Source organism: Cornus florida, unplaced genomic scaffold (genome assembly GCF_030987335.1).
Source record: "Cornus florida cultivar Cherokee Brave unplaced genomic scaffold, ASM3098733v1 CherokeeBrave_3.0.0_Hap2_Chr05, whole genome shotgun sequence".
Taxonomy (NCBI): Eukaryota; Viridiplantae; Streptophyta; class Magnoliopsida; order Cornales; family Cornaceae; genus Cornus; species Cornus florida.
Genome location: NW_026775575.1, coordinates 59,297,669 through 59,318,239, shown reverse-complemented (window position 1 = coordinate 59,318,239; position 20,571 = coordinate 59,297,669). Strand labels below are relative to the sequence as shown.

At 37.2% G+C, this 20,571-nt stretch overlaps 1 protein-coding gene across 2 annotated transcripts in view; it reads right to left on the bottom strand.

Moving 5' to 3' along the window:
* Positions 1-441: 441 nt before the first annotated feature.
* Positions 442-20,571, bottom strand: part of LOC132306575 (F-box protein At5g07610-like) — a 43,216-nt gene continuing 23,086 nt past the window's right edge. Inside the window, exons 1-2 of one of the 2 annotated variants that reach the window (XM_059804011.1) lie at positions 2,344-3,022; positions 442-2,096 (exon numbers count right to left, since the gene is read on the bottom strand). In XM_059804011.1, coding sequence (XP_059659994.1) covers positions 914-2,096; positions 2,344-2,348 — 1,188 coding nt within the window. In that variant the 5' untranslated portion in view covers positions 2,349-3,022 and the 3' untranslated portion in view covers positions 442-913. Of the gene's footprint in view, positions 2,097-2,343; positions 3,023-20,571 lie in introns of those variants that run through there. The other variant, XM_059804009.1, reaches the window with a different exon arrangement.

Sequence of the window (20,571 nt, the reverse complement as noted above, 5' to 3'; positions counted from 1 at the left end):
GCCCATTCTTATTCTTTTTCTTGAGAGGTGAAATGACCATTCCACTCCTACAAAAAATTAATAAAGTAATAAAATAATTTAAAGAGATAATTCACGCATACACACACACTATATATATATATATATATATATACCGTTTGTTTTCTCTCTCCGATTTACACAAACAAGGATGAAACAAAAATAGTGTAATTGAACTTTTATGAACTTTTGTGCTTTGTTATGCAATTTTCTCATTCATTATCTAGCCCTTTTTCTTTTTTCTCGCCGAAAAAGATGATCGAAAAATTATCTTTCATTTTTTTTTTTACAGTCTGTCAAAAAACCGTCTGTTTCTCTCTATCTCGTCTATTTTCTCTCTCTATTATCTATTTCCCTCCCTCTGTTTCTCTCTATCTCGTCTATTTTCTCTCTCTATTATCTATTTCCCTTTTACTTTTGCAAATTAAGTTTTTTAATTAATTTTTTTTACTAATAATAAAATATAATTTAAAGAAACAATATAAATTCATTCTATTCCAACTTTTTTACCAAACATAAGAAGTGAGAATGAGATTATATTTTTACACCTTCCATGTTTGCAATCAAACGGTATAATGAAAATCATTATTCCCATTTCATTCTCATTCCATTCCCCCCTTCGTTCTCATTCCATTCCAATTCATTCCACCACACATATAAATTCATTCTATTCCAACTTTTTTACCAAAAATAAGAAGTGAGAATGAGATTATATTTTTACACCTTCCATGTTTGCAATCAAACGGTATAATGAAAATCATTATTCCCATTTCATTCTCATTCCATTCCCCCCTTCGTTCTCATTCCATTCCAATTCATTCCACCACACCAAACATGCCCTTAAAGTTACAAAACACTGAAACAAACACCCAATCAAAGTAAAATGTACTGTTGGTCAAACTGAGAGGACTGTCTCAATGTATCGATAGACCCTGCAGCTTTTGAACTGCCTAAGCTGCTGCGAAGAAGAACCAGGATGGTGTACTACATCATGAAACTTCTTAAATGTGTCATCCTTAATGTTATAGGAGATGATCATATTCGTGCCCACAAATAACACCAAAAACACATCTGGTTCATCTTTTCCATGAATTAAGCCAAGCACAGACATTGTTCGCAGTGCGATCATCTCCTGTGATACAAAATTAAGCATCATGTTAAAGTTAAGTCGATACTTCAATGACCACTTGGAGTAATCTCTTTCCATCTCTAAGACTTCAATATCAAATATGGTGCCAAAAACACTGCGCCCAGTAAGATACAAATGACCTCTGGACTCCCCGAAATGCCAGAATCCATCAATTTCCGGAAATGGTGAAGATGGCATTGGAAACACTCTTTCTTGTTCAACATCAAAGTATTTGGAAGGTTCATCTGTCCAGAAGGAAATCCAATGTATTGAACCATTGCAATAGACTCCATTATCCAAGTCCACTGAGGAGAAAGAATAATGATCACCAGAGGGTCTACGCCATGCATTGGTTTCTGACGAATAAACATGAATTTGATACAAACGATGGCCCTTGTGTAATTTCTTGAGCAAAACAACTTTGTAATGAATTGATTTGGAAGGATCAAAGGCCAAATATAGAGGGTCAGCAGGATATGTAGCAAGGGAAAAGGGCCAGGGAAGTGTTTGGGATTGCTTGGTGGTAGGATTGTAAACTTGGTAAGATCGGGACAGGGAAGTGTTTGGATTTAAACACAAGAGTAGAAAACCATTGCAGGAGTGTATGATTCTAATATCCACAGTATACATATTGGGAAAGCGAGCTAAAGACTTGCTTTTTCCAACATCATCTGTGTCTTTGAGAGGAATGTATTTGATTTGCTTTCGGGATACAGAGGTGAAGAAAAGACCGGAGATTTTGGGATCATGGGAATGTCGTTGACGCTGTTGCCAGAGGAGAGGGAAAGTAGGACCGGAGATTAGAGAGAACCATGCTTTCGAGACGGACTTGAATCGAACCACAGATTTCAGCGGCAGAAGCACAAGGATCTCCACCACCAGGTCCTCGTTACTGCCAATGATTTCAGCAGCGGCAGACCGTCTCTGTGCATTCCGGCACCTTTTAATCCTAAAACCCATCAACAAAGTTAAATCACTCCAGACTTGTTCCTCTCTTTGGATGGTTCTAATTAAACACTTATATAGGCAAAATAACAAATCCTAATACAATTCGGTAAAGTGTGAAATCCTAATAGAACACTGACAACCTAAAAATAAAAATAAAAATAAAAATAAATTTATTTAAACTATAACACAATAAATAATTATTTGTATTTGAATAACAAAGACAAGATTTAGCCTATTAGAATGCAAACCTCATCAAACAGAGACACCGACTGCCAAGACGATCGGAAGCAGATCTGATCAGAACACCAGGCAGGTAGAAAGCTGTCGTCTTTGCTCGCGTCTGGGGAGAAACGGAGACACCGCCGGCGAATCTGATCGGAATAGACAATCGGTATGTATAAAAAACCGGCACCGGCAGATCTGATCAGAACATATTTGAAACGGCGAGACAGGTAGAACACAATTGAAACGGCGAGACAGATAGAAAGTTGTGATCTTTGCTCTCGAGTCTGTGGAGAAACAGAGAGAACCCCGGCGAAGCTGATCGGAATGAACAATCGGTAAGTATAAAACCGGCAGATCTGTTCAGAACAGCGAACGGCGAGAAAGGTAGAAAGTTGTGGTCTTTGCTCGTGTCTGTGGAGAAACAGAGAGAACGCCAGCGAAGATGATCGGAACAGACAATACAGCAACCGGCAGATCTGACCAGAACAGAAGAGCGTGGGGTCGGTGGTGGCTGAGATATTGTCAAGGATTACAATTTGAAAACCTATATGAATTGGTACTTATTGATATGGAATATATATTATACACATCAGTTGCGAATCAAAGGGATACACCAGTTGCGAATCACAAGGGAGGGAGCCACTGGATTCGATCCAACGGCCCAAAAACAAAACCATCTCAAATTAATTAGATTCCAGTTTTGGCAAGTACAAAACACAACTGTCCTCAGTCTCAATTTAATTAGGCAAAAATATAAAGAAAATTCCGAGCTATTTTAAAATTATAGTAAACCCCCTTGGATTATTGCTTATTACATATCACACCCTAAACTATCATAAAGTTACAATGTGACCCATTTGGTGACCGGACGTCAATTTGTGGTTATCATATAGTCAAAATTACTTATTTATCCTCACCAATTTATTTATTGTAAAAGTTATAAGATATCATAATTGTAAAACACCAATAATGTACTTCGGGAGGGCGTCTTGCAATTAACCTATAATTTATATTATTTATTTTTTAAACTTTTGCCTAATAATAATTGTTGGAGAAAAAATTCACGCGGCCCGATACGACACCGTTTTCTTACAAAGAAGAAAGTAAAAGATCGATGAATCTTGATGGTACCGGTGTAGTGCCTACCAAGAGCTCTCCGACGATCAAGTCAGTCACCGGAGGTCTAAAAGAAAGGCAGAAATTTAATAATCGTTTTTTGTTATACCTGATTGACTGGTAGGATCCCATTCTTATAGCCGCTCTCCCTCAATTCGTTTGTGAGATCAGAGAAGATTCGTTTGTTGCCAGATTTGTTAGGGATATGATCTACCCCTTTGAACTTTAAATTGTGCCAATGTTATCCTTACCCTGTTGAACCACATCATTTTATCTCTTGTTTAAATTCTTTTTATCAGTTGCCCCTCATTCCCAAGCTTGCTCGTCTGGCTTTGGGAATGTAAAATTTATTTATTTATTTATTTACCTTCGAGTACTGTTCCCGCGGGTATATTTTATTATTTTTTTAATTTTTTTTTTTACCCTTGGGCACTCTTCCCTTGGGTAATGTTCCCTTGGGTACTTTTCCCGCGAGTAAGATTTTATTTTTATTTCTATTTTTATTTTTTTGTACCTATACACACAAATTTTGTAAGTCTGCAAATACGAAACAAAATAGGGGCAAATATAATATTTTATTAATTGATAATGATGGAGTAAAATCCTTTGTAATATTCTTTACAAAAAGAAAGGTCATTTGATTCGATCTCCTTTTTGATTGGTTTGATCCAAGGGCTGCACGAACTTGATTTTGAATTACCGTGGAATTTGGATGAAGAACGACACGTCTTTTGATGTGTTTGATGTTCTTCACTTTTGGGTTTGGATTATGAATTTGTGTCTCTGACTTCTTAGTCTCTGGATTTCTGGACTTCTGAATTCTAAATTTGTGTACCTCTTTCTTTTTCCTCCATACCTCTATTTATAGGTTTCTTGGATTAATAGGATGATGACACGTGTCATCTCCTGATAAAGATAAAATCATAACTGGACCGGGCCGGTTATATTATGATAATTATCCTTAAAAATAATTATTCCAAATATATTTTATTAGGAATAATTATCTTTCCATTTAATCATTTGGGCTGAGCTAATTAAATAATTTAAGTGGACCAAGCTTGGACTAATTAAATAATTTAATTAAACATTAGGCCCATATTTAATAGGTCCATTTGTCAAAACCAAAGCCCATTAAAATTTTAGTATCTATATGCCCTAAGTTTGACAGGACTTGTTTCTTTTTTCAAGTGGGACTTGAAGTATCCAACTTTCTTTTATTGTTTCCTTTCCTCTCCAACTTTGGATTGTAAGATTTCTTCTTTTCCTTTTTTATCCAACTTTGGATTGGAATTTTCACTTTCCTATTTGAACTAAATTATACAAATCCTAATACAAATAGGATGTATTTTGATGTCTATATATACCCCCAATATTATAGGGTTTGACATCAATTCCAATAATCTCTTAAGACTTGTCAGATTATAAATTCTGAAGACTGTGTTGGATTGCGGCCTCTGCTTGAACACACACAAATAATTGGGATGTCATTTTTTTTTTTTTTTTTTTTTTTTTTAGGGCTTGATTGGGTGGCCAACTGGAGCAGAAATTGAAATCTTCTTTCTAGACAACACCAATCGAGCTTCAAAATTTGTTTGTTGTTCCATCATGGTGGTATTCAAGTGTTTTATGAAGCAAAAGATGACTATCTTAGAGAGTTAAAATAGTTAACGAGTCTAAGGAACGACATTAAGTGTATATAACTCAGTTCTTGGTCGCAAATGCCATTCAAGTGCCTGATCCTGACAACAAATATTGTTCACCTCATTGGACATGCATGGCCACATGTGAACTCACTAACTTTGGTCTTGATCAGATTAATAAAAAATCTATTGTCTCTGAAGCCTTGATATTAAATTCTTCACTTCATGAGAGAGTTGTTGAGGAAAACCGATTTTCACTCTTGGGTCTCAACGTTCAGACGAAGGAAATATCATGGAGTATTCCCTGTAAACTTTCTGTTGAATTACAATACACCGAACTATATTAGGAGTGGTTAGAAGATATCTTGGCGCATTTCCACGACTTTCTATCAAAACAACAACTATATGGTGCTCTATTCGCCTCCCTATTTTCCTATGATCGCCATGAAGATGTATTCAAAGCATTCCTTGAATGTTGGTGCCCAGCCACTAATACTCTTCATTGTTCTATTGGCGAGCTATCAATTTTCCTTCGAGATCTATATATGCTAGGTAGTCTCCCTCATCAAGGAACAATTTATGATGAAGTTATTCCTTACGCAGACGAACTCTCAAGAGCTAGCAACAACAAAAATTCTCTCCCCTTGAGTTGTCAATACCTATTTTTGGCCTTCCACAGACTTTCCAAGAAGTATAAAAAAGATCAGAATGTGAAGATATCTGACTGGATTAATTTCTGGTTTCAAGGTACATCAAGACATGTCAAACCTTCAAAGAGATCAACAAAAAATAAAATTCAATGTCCTATGAGGACTTAAAACCCGTCTGGTGTGATCCCTCCTCTCCAGCCGATGTCCACCAAAGAAAAGGAAGTATTTATCAACCTTGGTGTAGATGAAGCATTGAGAGGCACCACTTATCTAGCTGTTTTTTTAGCATGTTGGCTCTGCAAATTTACCTTGCCTGCACACCCTAGCAACATGATTCATCCCGGGACTTTCAAGGTTGCAAGCATGTTAGCAGATGGATGGAACATTTATCTTTCCATCTCGGTTTTGGCCAGTATTTACAGAGGCTTGAACAAGATTGTTTCCTCACCAAATTCTGGAAGCTGCTCTGCGATATTTCCTATACACTATGTATTCGGATGGTTGAGTGAATATTTTAGAACTAATTTCACCGTTCCTAATATCAACTATTGGCCTAGAATGACATTATATGCAGGCAAAGGAGGAGTAAGATACTTTAACGATTTTGCAGCACAAAATTTATTCAGATCATGTAAAGGAATAAATTTAACTCATATGGCTAAATGATCTGCAAAACAGCGACTCATTGTGGATAATGGCAATATGATAAAGGCCGACTCTGACACCCTAAAGGTGGATAACAAACCCTTTTCATTGAGTAGCCAAGATTTTAGCCTTATTAAGCACTGAATTTCTCGCGCCGAAAGGTGGAGGGCCCAAACTCTAAGTTAATAATTGAACTTGCTTACAAAAAAAAAAAAAAAAAAAAAGTTGCAAAAGCAAAAAAAAAAAAAAAAAAGTGAGGACTTCTCCCAAAAGGTGAGAAGTGGGAAATGATTAGATGGATGTTGTTTTGATTTGTACCCCAGTTGATTTGAGCTTGTAAGTCCTTAGGGGTGTTTTAACACCTAATGCCCTAAAGCCGTCTAGTTTGAGAGTCATTGACCTAACGCTCGACCTCATGGATCGCTAGAAAGCTTAATAGATCAACACATTGCACTATGCTTCCATCTTTGATTCTTAGGGATAAAAAAAAGAAAAAAGAAAAAAAAAAAAAAAAAAAAAACACCAAATGAAAAGAATAAGCACACCTAGAACAATAAAGCTTTAATAAAAGGTCCACTCTTTGTCTTGATAATCGGTACTAGATTTGTGTGTTAGTTTGAGGGTAAGGATGTGATTATTTCTCTAGTTGGCTTAGATAGCAACATATTTGATACCGATCCACTCAAAAAGGATTCTAGAGTTGTTTTGATTTGCATAATCATTTTCTTGATGTGTGGAGGACCATGCTTGCTTGATGTTGAAATTTTGGGAGATTGCTTGGAAATGGTTGAAAAATTGCATACTTGAGGTAGTTTTCTCCCAATACTTGTTTGCAATATTGGTACCTCTTTTATGAGAATGAGCTTAATGTTTATGGGTATCATTTCTGGAAACCCTCACGAGACTTCACTCGTCCATTAGGGGTAACCTAGGGGTTTAAAAAGCTTATTGCATCGCTAAATGTAATAGTGTTCCCTACGAAAGTGGTATTATCCATTTATTGTTTTCTAATTCATAGTTGTATAGTTGTTCATTTCATTCCTTTACTTTGTAGTTCATTGCTAAGGACTAGCAATATTTAAGTTTGGGGGTGTGATAAGCGCTGAAAAATGTGCATTTAAACCCCTTAAACTCAGGTATTCTAAGACCTTTATTTATTTTACTTTCCCGTTTTAGACTAATTTCGTGTTATTGCCTTTTTTAGGTGCTTATCTCCAAAATAAGCTAATTCAGCCAAATAAGAGCTTAAAAGAAGCTAACTCAAGCTAGATTGAAGAAAGGAGTAAAGTGGAAGCAAATTGAAGCAAAGTATGGAATTCAGCAGGTTCGATCGATCACAAGTATATTTCGATCGATCGAAAGTTCATCGATCTAGACATTTCAAGATGGATCTAAGCTCTTTTGTCCTTATCCAAAGATCCCACAAAGTTCGATCGATCCAACAATTCTTAGATCGATCGAAAAGATTCCATCTTATCTTGTTATACCACCCCACCTACCACTTTTGTCTCTTTCCCCAAAATATCTCAAATTTGGCCTTATCTAAAAAGGCGCCACCATGGGAGGATCGATCCAGCCAAAGTTTGATAGATCTCAGCTATATTCGATCGATCACAGCATAAGTTCGATCGATCGAATCCTTTCAAATCTGAAAAAAATATATTTCCAGCTCATTAAAAGTTGTCTCAGTGTGCAATCATTGGAGGAGCCCTTGTGTACGAGCCTAGACCATTGGGTATGACATTTGAGCTATCTATATAAGGAATATGAGCCACTTTTACACATATGCTTAGACACATGCTTTTAGGTAGATAGTTTTGAGAGACAATTCTTAGAGAGGAAGAAAAGAGAAGAAGAGGCTAGAGACATTCTTAAGAGGTTTTCCATCTACTTTGAGAAGATGAGCATTTCTACCATGGAGATAGTCCTTGAGGGTTGGAGGACACCATCCATGAGTGGCTAGACATTCTCTTGGGGCTAGAGTTATCCCTAAGCATGCTTTCTTTATCTTGATTCATGTATTTTTTAGGGAATTTGTGTTGTAATACATGTTTTGACATATTTATATACATAGATCTTATTTATTCAATGATTTGTGTAGTTTAATTCTTCCAAGTGACCATTTTATTCTATCCATATGTCTATGTATGCTAGAATAGATGTTCATGTGTTTATCTTTATTTCTTGTGTTGTTGATGCATGTCTATGTGTATTAATGATATAGATCTAGAGATTGTCAAGACATAGTGCTTAATAAAATACTCTTGTAGTTTATTTGATGGTTCATACTCATTACTTGATGGATTGTGCCTTTCTCTTAGTTTAATTAGTTTAATTTTCATGTCATTAGCTTAGATGTAGTGTAGTACCTTAGTTGTTAAATGGGAGGACAATCCATGCTTGTTGTTTGATGTTCCATACTTATGAATGTAAGTAGTATATTTCTCTAATTTTGTAATATGTTTGGATTGTGAGCTTAAAGAAGGATTAATGGCTTGCTTTGATATATTGTGCTATTCATTGTGTTGTCTAGACAATATACACTTAATTGGTCATCCATGCTTGTTGAAACAACCACACACACTCACTCTTGTTGCAACATATGTCTTCCCCTCATTAATCGTGAATTGAGTGTAGAGAAAAGTGATGCTTAGTGGTGATGTCTAAGTTCCAAGACCTTTCTCTCTTGTTTTCTCTATCCTTTAATTACTTACTTGATATTGATCTTGTTTAGTTTTAATTGTAGTTTAATCAACCAAACAACCTACCTTTGATCACTCGACCTACTAACCCTAAGTCTTGTTTCCACTACTAGTGCACCCTTAATCCCTTGGAACGATCCCTACTCACCCTTGCTATATTTTTAGTTAGTGGTAGTAGTGACATTTATAAATGTAAAACTTGGCCACACTATTTTGCACAAATTTGGTTGCACACCACGACGGTCACACCAAACATATTATGGAAATGAGAGATATAGCTGCCCAAATGAACTCATTGGAGTTCACTTTTTCAGAGACATTCCTTGTCCAATTTATACTCAACTCCCTGTCTGCTGAATATGGGCCTTTTAAGATTTCTTATAACACACATAAGAAAAAATGGTCAGTTGATGAATTGCTTACCATGTGTGTTCAAGCGAAGGGGAGATTGAATCAGGAGAAGCTAGAAAGTGCTCACCTAGCGACTCATGGAAAAAGGGACATATTAAAAAGGGTGTGCAATTTAAGAAGAAGGGGAATGCATCAACTAGCAAAGTTGACGATAAGGGTACCATCAAGTGCTTCTTCTGCAAAAAGAAAGGGCACATGAAAAAGGAATGCCCTAAGTATAAGGCTTGGTTGCTTAAAAAGGGTAATCTCTTTTCCTTTGTGTGTTATGAATCAAATGTAGTTAATACATTTAATGATGCTTGGTGGATTGATTCTGGTTCTACAATTCACATTGCCAATACCATGCAAGGTTTAATCAACCTAAGGAGACCGACGAAAAGTGAACGTTTCATTTATTCGGGAAATAAGATGAGTTCACATGTGAAGTCGATTGGAACCTACAGACTCACCTTACCATGTGGCTCTACATTAGAACTTGAAAGAACATTTTATATTCCAATTTTTTCTAAAAATTTGATTTCTATTTCGAAACTTGTTGGATTTGGTTTTAGTTTTAATTTCTTTAATACTTCTTTAGGTATTGTAAAAGATTCTGTTGTTATTAGTAATGGTATTTTGGTTGATGGTTTATATAAATTAGATTTAAACCCTGATATTAATCATAACCACTTAACCTTGCATGGAAATATTGGCATCAAGCGTAAGGCTAAAACAGAGAAATCTTCTTCATTATGGTACAGGAGATTATGACATATCTCCTTACAAAGAATTAAAAGATTAGTTTATATGGAGTACTTGATATTCTTGATTTTTCTGATTTTGGTATTTGTGTGGACTGCATAAAGGGTAAGCAAACTAACAAAACCAATAAATGTGCCAGAAGGAGTTCTCAAGTTTTAGAGATCATACACACTAATATATGTGGACCTTTTCAAATTTCATGTTTCAATGGTCAAAAATATTTTGTCACTTTTATTAACGATTGCGCACGTTTTATGTATCTTTACCTTCTAAATGATAAAACTGAAGTACTTGATGCTTTTAAATCATATAAGGTGGAGGTAGAGAAACAAAGGGAAAAACAAATCAAGATAGTGCGATCAGATAGAGGAGGAGAATATTATGGTAGATATACAGAATAAGGACAAAGACCAGGTCCATTTGCAAAATTCCTTATGGAAAATGACATTATAGCGCAATATTCGATGCTAGGTACACCAGAACAAAATGGTGTGGCAGAAAGAAGGAATCAAACGCTAATGGACATGGTAAGAAGTATGATTAGTAATTCTTCTCTCCCTTTATCTCTATGGAGTGAGGCCTTAAAAACCGCTGTGTATATCTTAAACAGGGTTCCAACCAAATCGGTTCCAAAAACACCCTTTGAGTTATAGAATGGTTGGAAACTAAGTTTAGGACACTTACACATATAGGGTTGTCCAGTTGAGGTCAGGGTGTACAATCCTATAGAGAAAAAGTTGGACTTAAAGACAATAAGTGGATTTTTTATTGGCTATACAGAAAAATCCAAGGGGTCCAAGTTTTATTGTCCTTCGCATAAACCCACTATTATTGAGGCGAGAAATGCTATGTTTCTTCAGGATGTTGACATTAGTGGGAGTGAACAATCTCAAAATTTAATTTTTGAGGAAACACGGGTTTTGGTTGTTAGACCTGTGACTAAAGAACCTTTACCTATACTTCAAGACATTTCTCAAGATGTTATTATGGAAGAATAGGTAAATCAAGAAGTTCCTACCTAGGAGAATCCTATTGTCAATGAACCTGTTCTAAATGAACAAATAGAGTTAAGAAGGTCCTCAAGAGTAAGAAAACCTACAATCCCTTCTGATTATGTTGTATATCTATAAGAAATTGACCATGATATTGGAATTGATAAAGACCCAATTACGTTTTCACAAGCCATGAGTGGAGAAAATTCAAAGTTATGGTATGATGTCATGTTAGAGGAACTAGACTCTATGGCTAAAAATCAAGTTTGGGATTTGGTTCAATTGCCAGAAGGGGCTAATGCAGTTGGCTATAAATGGGTTTATAAGACTAAAAGAGACCCAAAAGGCAAAATTGAATGATATAAGACCAGACTTGTAGCCAAAAGGCATACCCAAAGGGTAGGCATTGATTACCATGACACATTTTCTCCCGTTTCTACAAAGGATTCCCTTCGTATTATCATGGCATTAGTAACTCATTTTGATTTAGAGTTACATCAAATGGATGTGAAAACGACCTTTCTTAATGGGGACTTGAATGAGGAGGTATACATGAAACAACTTGAAGGTTTTCATTCAGATAAAGAGAACAAATTGGTTTGCAAACTCAAGAAATCTATATATGGGTTGAAACAAGCCTCATGTCAGTGGTATTACAAATTTCATGATGTTATATCTTCTTTTGGGTTTAAAGAGAACATCGTTGATCAATGTATATACCTTAAGGTTAGTGGGAGTAAGTTAATTCTTTTGATCCTATACGTGGATGATATTTTGCTTGCTAGTAGTGACATAGGGTTGCTACATGAAGTTAAAGAGTTTCTCTCTAGAAATTTTGATATGAAAGATATGGGTGAAGCATCCTATGCCATTGGCATATAAATTTATAGGGATAGATCACAAGATTGATTGGATTATCCCAAAAGGCCTATATCAATAAAGTTTTAGAGAGATTTCGAATGTTGGGTTGTGCTTCAAATGTTGCTCCTGTTGTCAGGGGTAACAAATTCAGTCTAAATCAGTACCCAAGAAAAAATTTGGAAAGGGAAGAGATGGAAGTCATTCCTTATGCATCTGTAGTAGGATGTCTAATGTATGTACAAGTATGCACAAGACCAGACATTGCATTTGCAGTAGGAATGTTAGGTAGATACCAAAGTAATCCAGGAATGGATCATTGGCGAGCTGCAAAGAAAGTGATGCGATATCTACAAGGGACAAAAGATTACATGCTGACATACAAAAGATTAAATCTTTTAGAAGTGGTTGGATATTCTGATTATGACTTTGGAGGATGCATTGACTCTAGAAAGTCAACATCAAGATATGTATTCCTCTTTGTAGGAGGAGCTATCTCGTGGAAAAGCTTAAAACAGAAATCAATCATTTCCTCTACTATGGAGGCGGAGTACGTAGCATGTCATGAGGCTACAGGAGATGCCTTATGGTTACGGAATTTTATCACAAATCTTAAAGTTGTGGATTCCATCTCTAGGCCATTGAGAATCTATTGTGATAATTCCGCCGCGGTTCGTTTCTGTAACAACAATGCAAATGGGAGTTCAAATAGGTGGATTGACATAAAGTTCCTTGTTATTAAATAAAAAGTTCAGAATCATCAAGTGTTAGTAGATTACATAGGAACAAGGTCAATGGTCGCAGATCCTATGACAAAGGGTTTGCCACCCAAATTGTATAAGGAACATGTAGGACATATGTGACTTATTGATATGTTTTGTGTTTAATTTACTGAGACGCTTTAAAGTTTGCAATTGCATTTATGTTCTGATGATTCTTAGTTTTTTATTTGTCATTTTTAAGGAAGTATACATAAATTTTATAAATGACAAATTATCCTTTTGGATAATAAAGTAGGACCTTAGAATGGGCTTATCGGAGCTTATTCATACAGATAGTCCATTGGGACAATAAAGTTGACTTTCTTGAATAATTTTTGAAATAACTATTTATAAAGTACTACCACATAAAGATGTTTATCTAAAGAAAGACAGTGATATAATGATATATGGAAGGTAGTACTAATTTATGTAGTGTAATTTCCGCCATGATTTTATACACTGAAATTCAATAAATAATTTTTTTTTAGTTCTCAAACCCATAAGGGTAATGAATGTGTTAATATTGGCCAAGTGGGAGAATGTTGGACACGTTTATTCATTAAACGTGGTGTGGCCTATATTCTCACACTATTCTAACCACTTACATTGACATAACGTTATTGGGAAGTTATAACTACGTGGTTTTTGGGAAGTTATGGTGGTTTAATAATAACTGCCATTTTGAATCAAAATAGAAAAGAGGGCTTGTATGATGGATTACTTGCTTCTCGATTTTATTTTTTATAGAATCCTATAGAGGTTCCATGCTAACAAGTACAGTCTGTGTTGTCTCCATCAAGTACACACATCAAGACTTGTATAGGCATGAACATTATTAGGATTTCTCACTTTGTTTTGCAGGCATTAATCAATCTGATTTCAAGGCTGGAGGTAATACGATCTCTTTGGACTTGATGGTTTCTTTCATGTTATTGCTTATCGGTTTGTTAATATATGTTTACTTACCCAAAAAAAAAAAATACATGATACCATCTTATGGATATTTCTTGGAAAATATTTCTTCCAATTTTTATTTTGTTAAACATTGAGAAGAGCTCATTAGGTTACCTATGTTGGAGGAACATTTTTCTAGCCAATTTTTATTCCCAATGGAATCTTTAGTCTAATATATAAAGATGTTGGCTGAATATTTTAAAGTGAAAGCATTCGCGCAAACTAATTATTTGCATAACTTTATTCAGTCAACATTCAATGCTCTCTCAGTCGACAAAGTCAGAGGTAAGAATGATGTTTCTTTTCTTTTCTTTCTTTTTTTATTATTATCATTTTTTTTTTTTTGGTCATTATGTGGCTTTCCTAAATGTTTGAAAAGACACTAGTTTTACATGGTATGCAATGAATGAGTTCAAGGTGTAGTTAAAGTATTTGATTCAAAGTAAAAAATTATACAATTTCCTACTTAAATAAAAATAATAATAATAATAATAAAGAAAAGGTTATTCAAGTTGCTTTAAAACTATTATTCCTTAAACAATGTGTATCATGTGTTATCATTGCTTCTCATTGGATAACTGCCTTTTCATCAATGCAGGTTCCACACTAGTTGTTTCTAGTGACGATCACAAGTTCTCAAAGGATGCCATCCAAGTACCTTATATAGTACTCCTCCCCCCTCTTAATTGGGAGTATTATAGTTTTGTCTTGTTATATGCTTTCCTAAATTACAAATATGATTTTTTTATGCTCTTACATGAATCACTCCTAATGTGATACTCCCTCTATTCCACTTTAGATGTTTATTTTTTAAATTCCAACTTTATAAAAGAATGACTTTTAAGAATTTTTGCTTGCACTTTGAGTGAACATTCCCGAAATCATGTGACTAAGGCTTTCTGGCGGTTAAAAATATGGGTCTCTATTACAAAATGTCCTCAAGCTCCTATCTGAAGTTGCAACTCCAAAGGATGTTACAAAAATCCCTCCCATGTTGAAAGAGGAATAGTAGTAGCATCTATTCAAAGCAATTGCAGGTTCAACTTATATAAATAGAACTTTAAGAAATTACAGGTTTTATACAGAACACGGATTTCATATAGAGAAAGTGGAATTTTTTCGCGTTGACCATGTTTGACTTTTCTCTCTTCTCTCTCTACTTTTGTTGACGTCGAAGTCTTTCACTCCAGCGTCTGTCGTCTATGTTAGTGTTTTTCGCTGTTGGATTTTTGACTTTTTGGCAGGGATTTGTGATATGCATCGATCATATCTCAGTGTCGCGACCTTACCATGCCTCAACTTTCATAGAGAAATCGAAAGTTGTACTATAGGCAATGATCTGATTTTTAGGGTTGATCATGAAAGCATTAAGGAATGAGAATCTACCTTGCGATCATGTCTGGTAGGCCGCTTTGATCAAGAAGTGGGGCATATTGAAGGGATTGAGGCGTGGGCGACAAAAGCTTGGAAGGTTTCAAGTGGGGTGAAAGTTTCTCCCCTACCCAACGAATTATTCCTGTTTAGGTTTCCATTGGAGATTGAGGCTTTAAGGGTTTTGGAAGAAAGGCAGAAGAGATGGGGCAATGCCTTATTGTCCATCGACAGTTGGTACTTCGCTGTTGGCTATTCTGCAGTGAAAAATCGAGAAATACGAAGAGTAATGTTGTTTGGTTTGCCTCTCCATCTATGGTGCCAAAAGTTATTTGAAGAAGTTGGAAACTTATGTGGTGGTTTCCGAGGTGTCGAGGCAGACGTTTTGGTGAGTGGGGAGATAATTCTCCTTTATGTATCTGCAAGAAAAGTGATGTCGGAGTATATTTTCGTGGAGGATCAAAGAGTGGCCTTCAAAGTCAATTTGATAGAGGAAATCACACCCCGCATTCTTCTGAAGTCATATTATGGCGTTGGGGAGAGTCCTCACTTTCCATTTGCTGCAATGATCATGGAAGGAAGTCGCCGGAGTTTACAGACCCATCAGGGCTTCAAAGGAAAAAGACGATTGCCTGCCTACGCGCTATAAGCGAGTGGAGAATGCAGATCTAAGAGCCGTGTCAATCACGCCCTCAATCAATGCCCATCTTCATCTCGTTTTGACCGCTTCAATGGTTACCAACCACGTAGCCGAGATAGTGGCATCAAATGAGCCATTTATGCAATGTCCTCTACTGGGCTAAAGCGTGGGCCTAAAGCGCGCTCTGGGTCTTTTAAAACAATTGGGTTGTTAGATCATCACGGCCCACGGGAGTTTAAAAGGGCTGTTAAGTGGGGGCCTGACAACCAATTATCAGTTTCTTTCCCAAATGAGAAGTCCAGCCCACATACTTTGCCCAAGCCCAACAATGAAGTTGACAAGTTAGGATTCGGGCCACAAGTGAGCAATCCAAAGAGAGAGGTTATACGAGGGCCTACTAACAAGATTTCAGTCTCTTTTCTTAATTATAAGCCCAGCCCACCTATCTCTACAGAGTGTAACAACTCACAGAGTCATAGTCTCAATGGCATCTTTGTAAATTTTTGGAACTCTCCGGAGAAGAAGAGATGGATGGATCTTTCTGCTGCTGCGGCAGGTATAAAACCTGTTAAGAATGAGTTTCGCCACTCTCAGTGCTGTGTCAGCATTTCATCTTCATCCTTTTCTGATACTATATAGCAAAAGGGACGAACTTCCAGACTTGCGTCTTGGGACTCTCACAAAAATCGTCATGGAGTTAGATGGTCCAGAAAAGAAAAGCAGAAGTGGACACTTTCTAATACTCTAGGTATGTCCTCAGTTTCACACTCTCAGAGCCTTTCTGCTCCATCCTCTTCTTCCATCCCTTCTTGTGAGGTGTTGAGGAGTGTTACTGTTGTGACGAAAATAGAGAGGATGTCTGGGCTGTCAATTTAGAATTCTGGGTATGAAATGATGCATGGGTTGTTTACGGAAGGAAAGGAAGTTTGTGAGCCTGTTTCTTCTGGGTAGATAGATCTCGCTGGTTATGCAGTTAAGGATTTGTCTGAAAGGATTACGGTCTGTGTGGGGAGAGACCTGTATTTTCAGTTATCCAATGATGAAGCAGTGGCTTTGTTCAAAGAGCTTCGTTTAAGTGTAGCATTGAAAGCCCTCAACTGCTTTCCTTTTATAGGGAATGAGGAGAATGAGTCTGGTAGTTTCGTTGGGTTGGGCTAATTTGCTACAAAATCAGACTCCACATATGAAAATGAAAGAGAGTTTGTTGAGGAGACGGTTGATGAATTGGGGTCTATCCAATAGGTTTGCTCTAATGAGCTTGCACCTTGGTTGGAGGATGATTCTGACATTTTAGTAGAGGACCACTGACTGTGGTGCGACATGGTGAAGAGGTTGTTAATTTAGGGAAAGATTGGGTAGTTGACAATATTGGAGCCACTAGTGAGTTGTTGGGAGTCTCATCAGAGGGTAATGACGATCAAACATTATTTATCCTTCAAGCAATTGTGGAAGGAAGATAGGTCATAGTGTCCAATGAAGTCATGAATACGAGATCCTTATCGTCCTGGAAAAGGGCACAGGAGATTAAGAATCTCATCTCTGATGTTAATTACGAAGGGAAGCGGGGGGTGGTAAAGGAACGGAGGAGGACCAAGAGTAGGAGCTTAAGGAAGGGAGGAGGGGAGATAATTTTATCTGGTTTTTAATGAAGCTATGAATCATTACATAGAATGTTCATGGTCTCAACGATCCGAACAAGAGAATGGTGGTAAAGGTAGCTTTAAAGAAGTAGGGGGCCCATGTTGTTTGCTTGCAAGAAACAAAGCTGGCATCCATTTCTGACGGGGTGGTAAAGAGTTTATGGGGAGGTACATTTGTGGAATGGGAAGCCTTGAATGCAATAGGCATTTCGGGTGGGATAATAGTCATGTAGGATAGTAGACGGATGTCTAGAATGGACGTGTGGATGGGGAGATTTTCCGTGTCTTGTGTATTTAAGATAGAAGAGGACAATTTTAGATGGGTTTTTTTTTGTGTCTAAGGACCGGTTGTTGATAATGAGCGACCTATTTTTTGGGAGGAGCTATGCCATGCCAAAGGATTGTGGTGTCTCCCTTGGTGTTTGAGTGGGGATTTCAATTCTGTTAAGTCCCCGTCAGAGAGGTCTACAGGGGGAAGGAGATCTTTAGATATGGATCAATTTTCTGATTTTATTGATGAGCATATTCTTGCTGATCTATCGATGGAAGGTGCAACCTATACGCGGTCAAATGGTAGGGATCCCATCACTCTTTCAAGACTGGATATATATTTAATTTCTGGGGAGTGGGAAGAGAAATTCCCGGATGTCATCCAGGCGGTGTTAGCAAGGGTCACTTCTGATTATGTTCCCTTGGTATTGGATTATGGGGGTTTGTGTTCTCGAAGATCCTCGTTTAGATTTGAGAATATATGGTTGCGAGCGGAAGATTTCCAAGGGAAAGTTAGATCTTGGTGGGAGGGGGCAATTGTTTCAGGTTCGCCTAGTTTCATGATAACAAAGAAGTTAAGAGCTCTCAAATATGCTCTTAAGCAATGGAACAAGGATGTTTTCAGGAATCTGGAATGGAGGAAGAACAAAGTCATTGCTGAATTTTCAGAGATTGATTATCTTGAGGAGACATGAAGGGATGTGGAGTCTCTACATTGTAGGAGAGCTTCCTGTTAGGCTGTTCTTGCTGAGATTACTAGCATGGAGGAGATTTCGTGGTGACAAAATTCCCAGGCTCTTTAGCTAAAAGAAGGAAACCGTAAGACAAAGTTCTTTCACAGATTAGCTAATGCTCACAGAAGGAGTAATCATATATGACTAATCTGGGTGGAAGGTGTGGAGTTGTGGAAGGAGGAAGAGGTGCGTAATGGGATTGCTTCTCTTTTATCAGATGCTTTATACCGAGCCTTTAGCTTGGAGGCCCAAACTTGGCGGTCACCCTTTTGAGGCTATTTCTGAGTTGGATAGAGATAGGCTTGAGAGTCCTTTTACTGAAGATGAAGTTCTAAAGGCCTAATCAAGTTGTAATGGGGACAAAGCTCTTGGGCCTAATGGGTTTACTATGTGTTTCCTAGTGGAAATTTGGGCGGTAGTAAGAAATGAGGTAATGGGTACTTTTCAGGAGTTCTATTTTACTAGCATCTTTAAGAAGTCGTTAAATGCTTCATTTATTGCCCTTATCCCTAAGAAGTGAGGCACTTCTAACATTAAGGATTTCCGTCCAAATAGCTTGGTGGGCTGTATTTACAAACTTATAGCTAAGGTGCTTGCTCTAAGGATGAGGGAAGTAATGGATGGGATTATCTTGGATTCCCTTAATGCTTTTGTTGGAGGACAACAAATTCTTGATTCTGTTTTTATTGCAGGCGAATGTGTGCACTCCAATTGCGGAGTGGTTTTCCTGGAGTTTTATGCAAACTTGATATTGAGAAAGTGTATGATCATGTGAACTGGAATTTCTTACTGTATTTACTACAAAGAATGGGGTTTAGAGGTAGATGGCGGAAGTGGATTAAGACATGTCTTTCGTTTGTCAAGTTTTCAATTCTTGTGAATGGCTCTCCCTTTCTTTGGCTGCACTCAGGGTATAAGACAAAGTGATCCTTTGTCATCTTTCCTTTCTTTTTTTTTTTTTATTGTTATGGAGGGCTTAAGCAAACTTATGCGCAGGGTAGAGGATCGTGGTCTTGTTAAGGGTTTCAGGGTGTGTAGAGATCTAGCTCATCAGATGGAAATCTCTCACTTATTTTTTGCAGATGATACCATGGTTTTCTGTGATGCTGATGTGTCTTAACTTCGATATTTGAGGTGTATCCTGGCTTGTTTTCAGGCAATTTTCGGACTAAAGGTAAACGTGGCTAAGAGTGTGCTTGTCCCAATAGGAAATGTTCAGGATATTTCTTCTTTAGCTGTAGTTCTTGAATACAGGGTGAGTTCTTTTCCTATCCTTTATTTGGGTTTGCCCTTAGGGGTCTCTTCAAGAATAGTGGGGAGTTGGGATCTAGTGATTGACAGGTATGCGAAATGATTAGCAGGATGGAAGAAGCAATATTTGTCTAAGGGGGGTAAAGTTACTCTTATTAAGAGTACATTATCGAGCCACCCTACTTATTTTCTATCTATGTTCCAAATCCCGTGCTCCGTTGCGGATAGGATTGAAAAAATTCAAAAGGACTTCCTATGAGGAGAAAGGGGTGATGAGTTTAAGTATCACCATGTTAGATCGGAGCAAGTTTGCAAGCCTATGAAGTTGGGTGGTCTTGGCATTAGATGATTAGTTCCTTTTAATCAAGCTCTCCTGGGTAAATGGTTATGGAGATATGGGAGGGAAAGACATCGTCCTTGGCTCAAGTTAGTCTCTTGTCGATTTAGGGAAGAGGTTGGTGGCTGGTCTACACGTCTGGTTTCTCTTATGGGAGGAGTTGGGATGTGGAAATCCATTTGGAAGGGATGGAATGCCTTTTATGCTCATATCAGACTCAAAGTTCGTGATGGAAGTCGTGTTTGTTTTTGGGAAGATCTTTGGTGTGGTGATCGGCCATTATCTCGTACTTTTCCTAGATTATTTAGTATTGCAGTTGATAAATACGCCTATATAGCTGACTGCTATCGGCTTGATAGTAGTGGGATTACGTGGGATGTGCACTTTCGGCGTTATTTTCAGGACTGGAAATTGGACGAGGTATGTGTTTTTTTGGATCATTTGTATCGGTAGGAGGGAGTTGGCAGAGGTCACGATGATTTGACATAGGTTCCTTCTTCCCACAGTCATTTTGAGTCAAGTCTTTGTTCTTATGTCT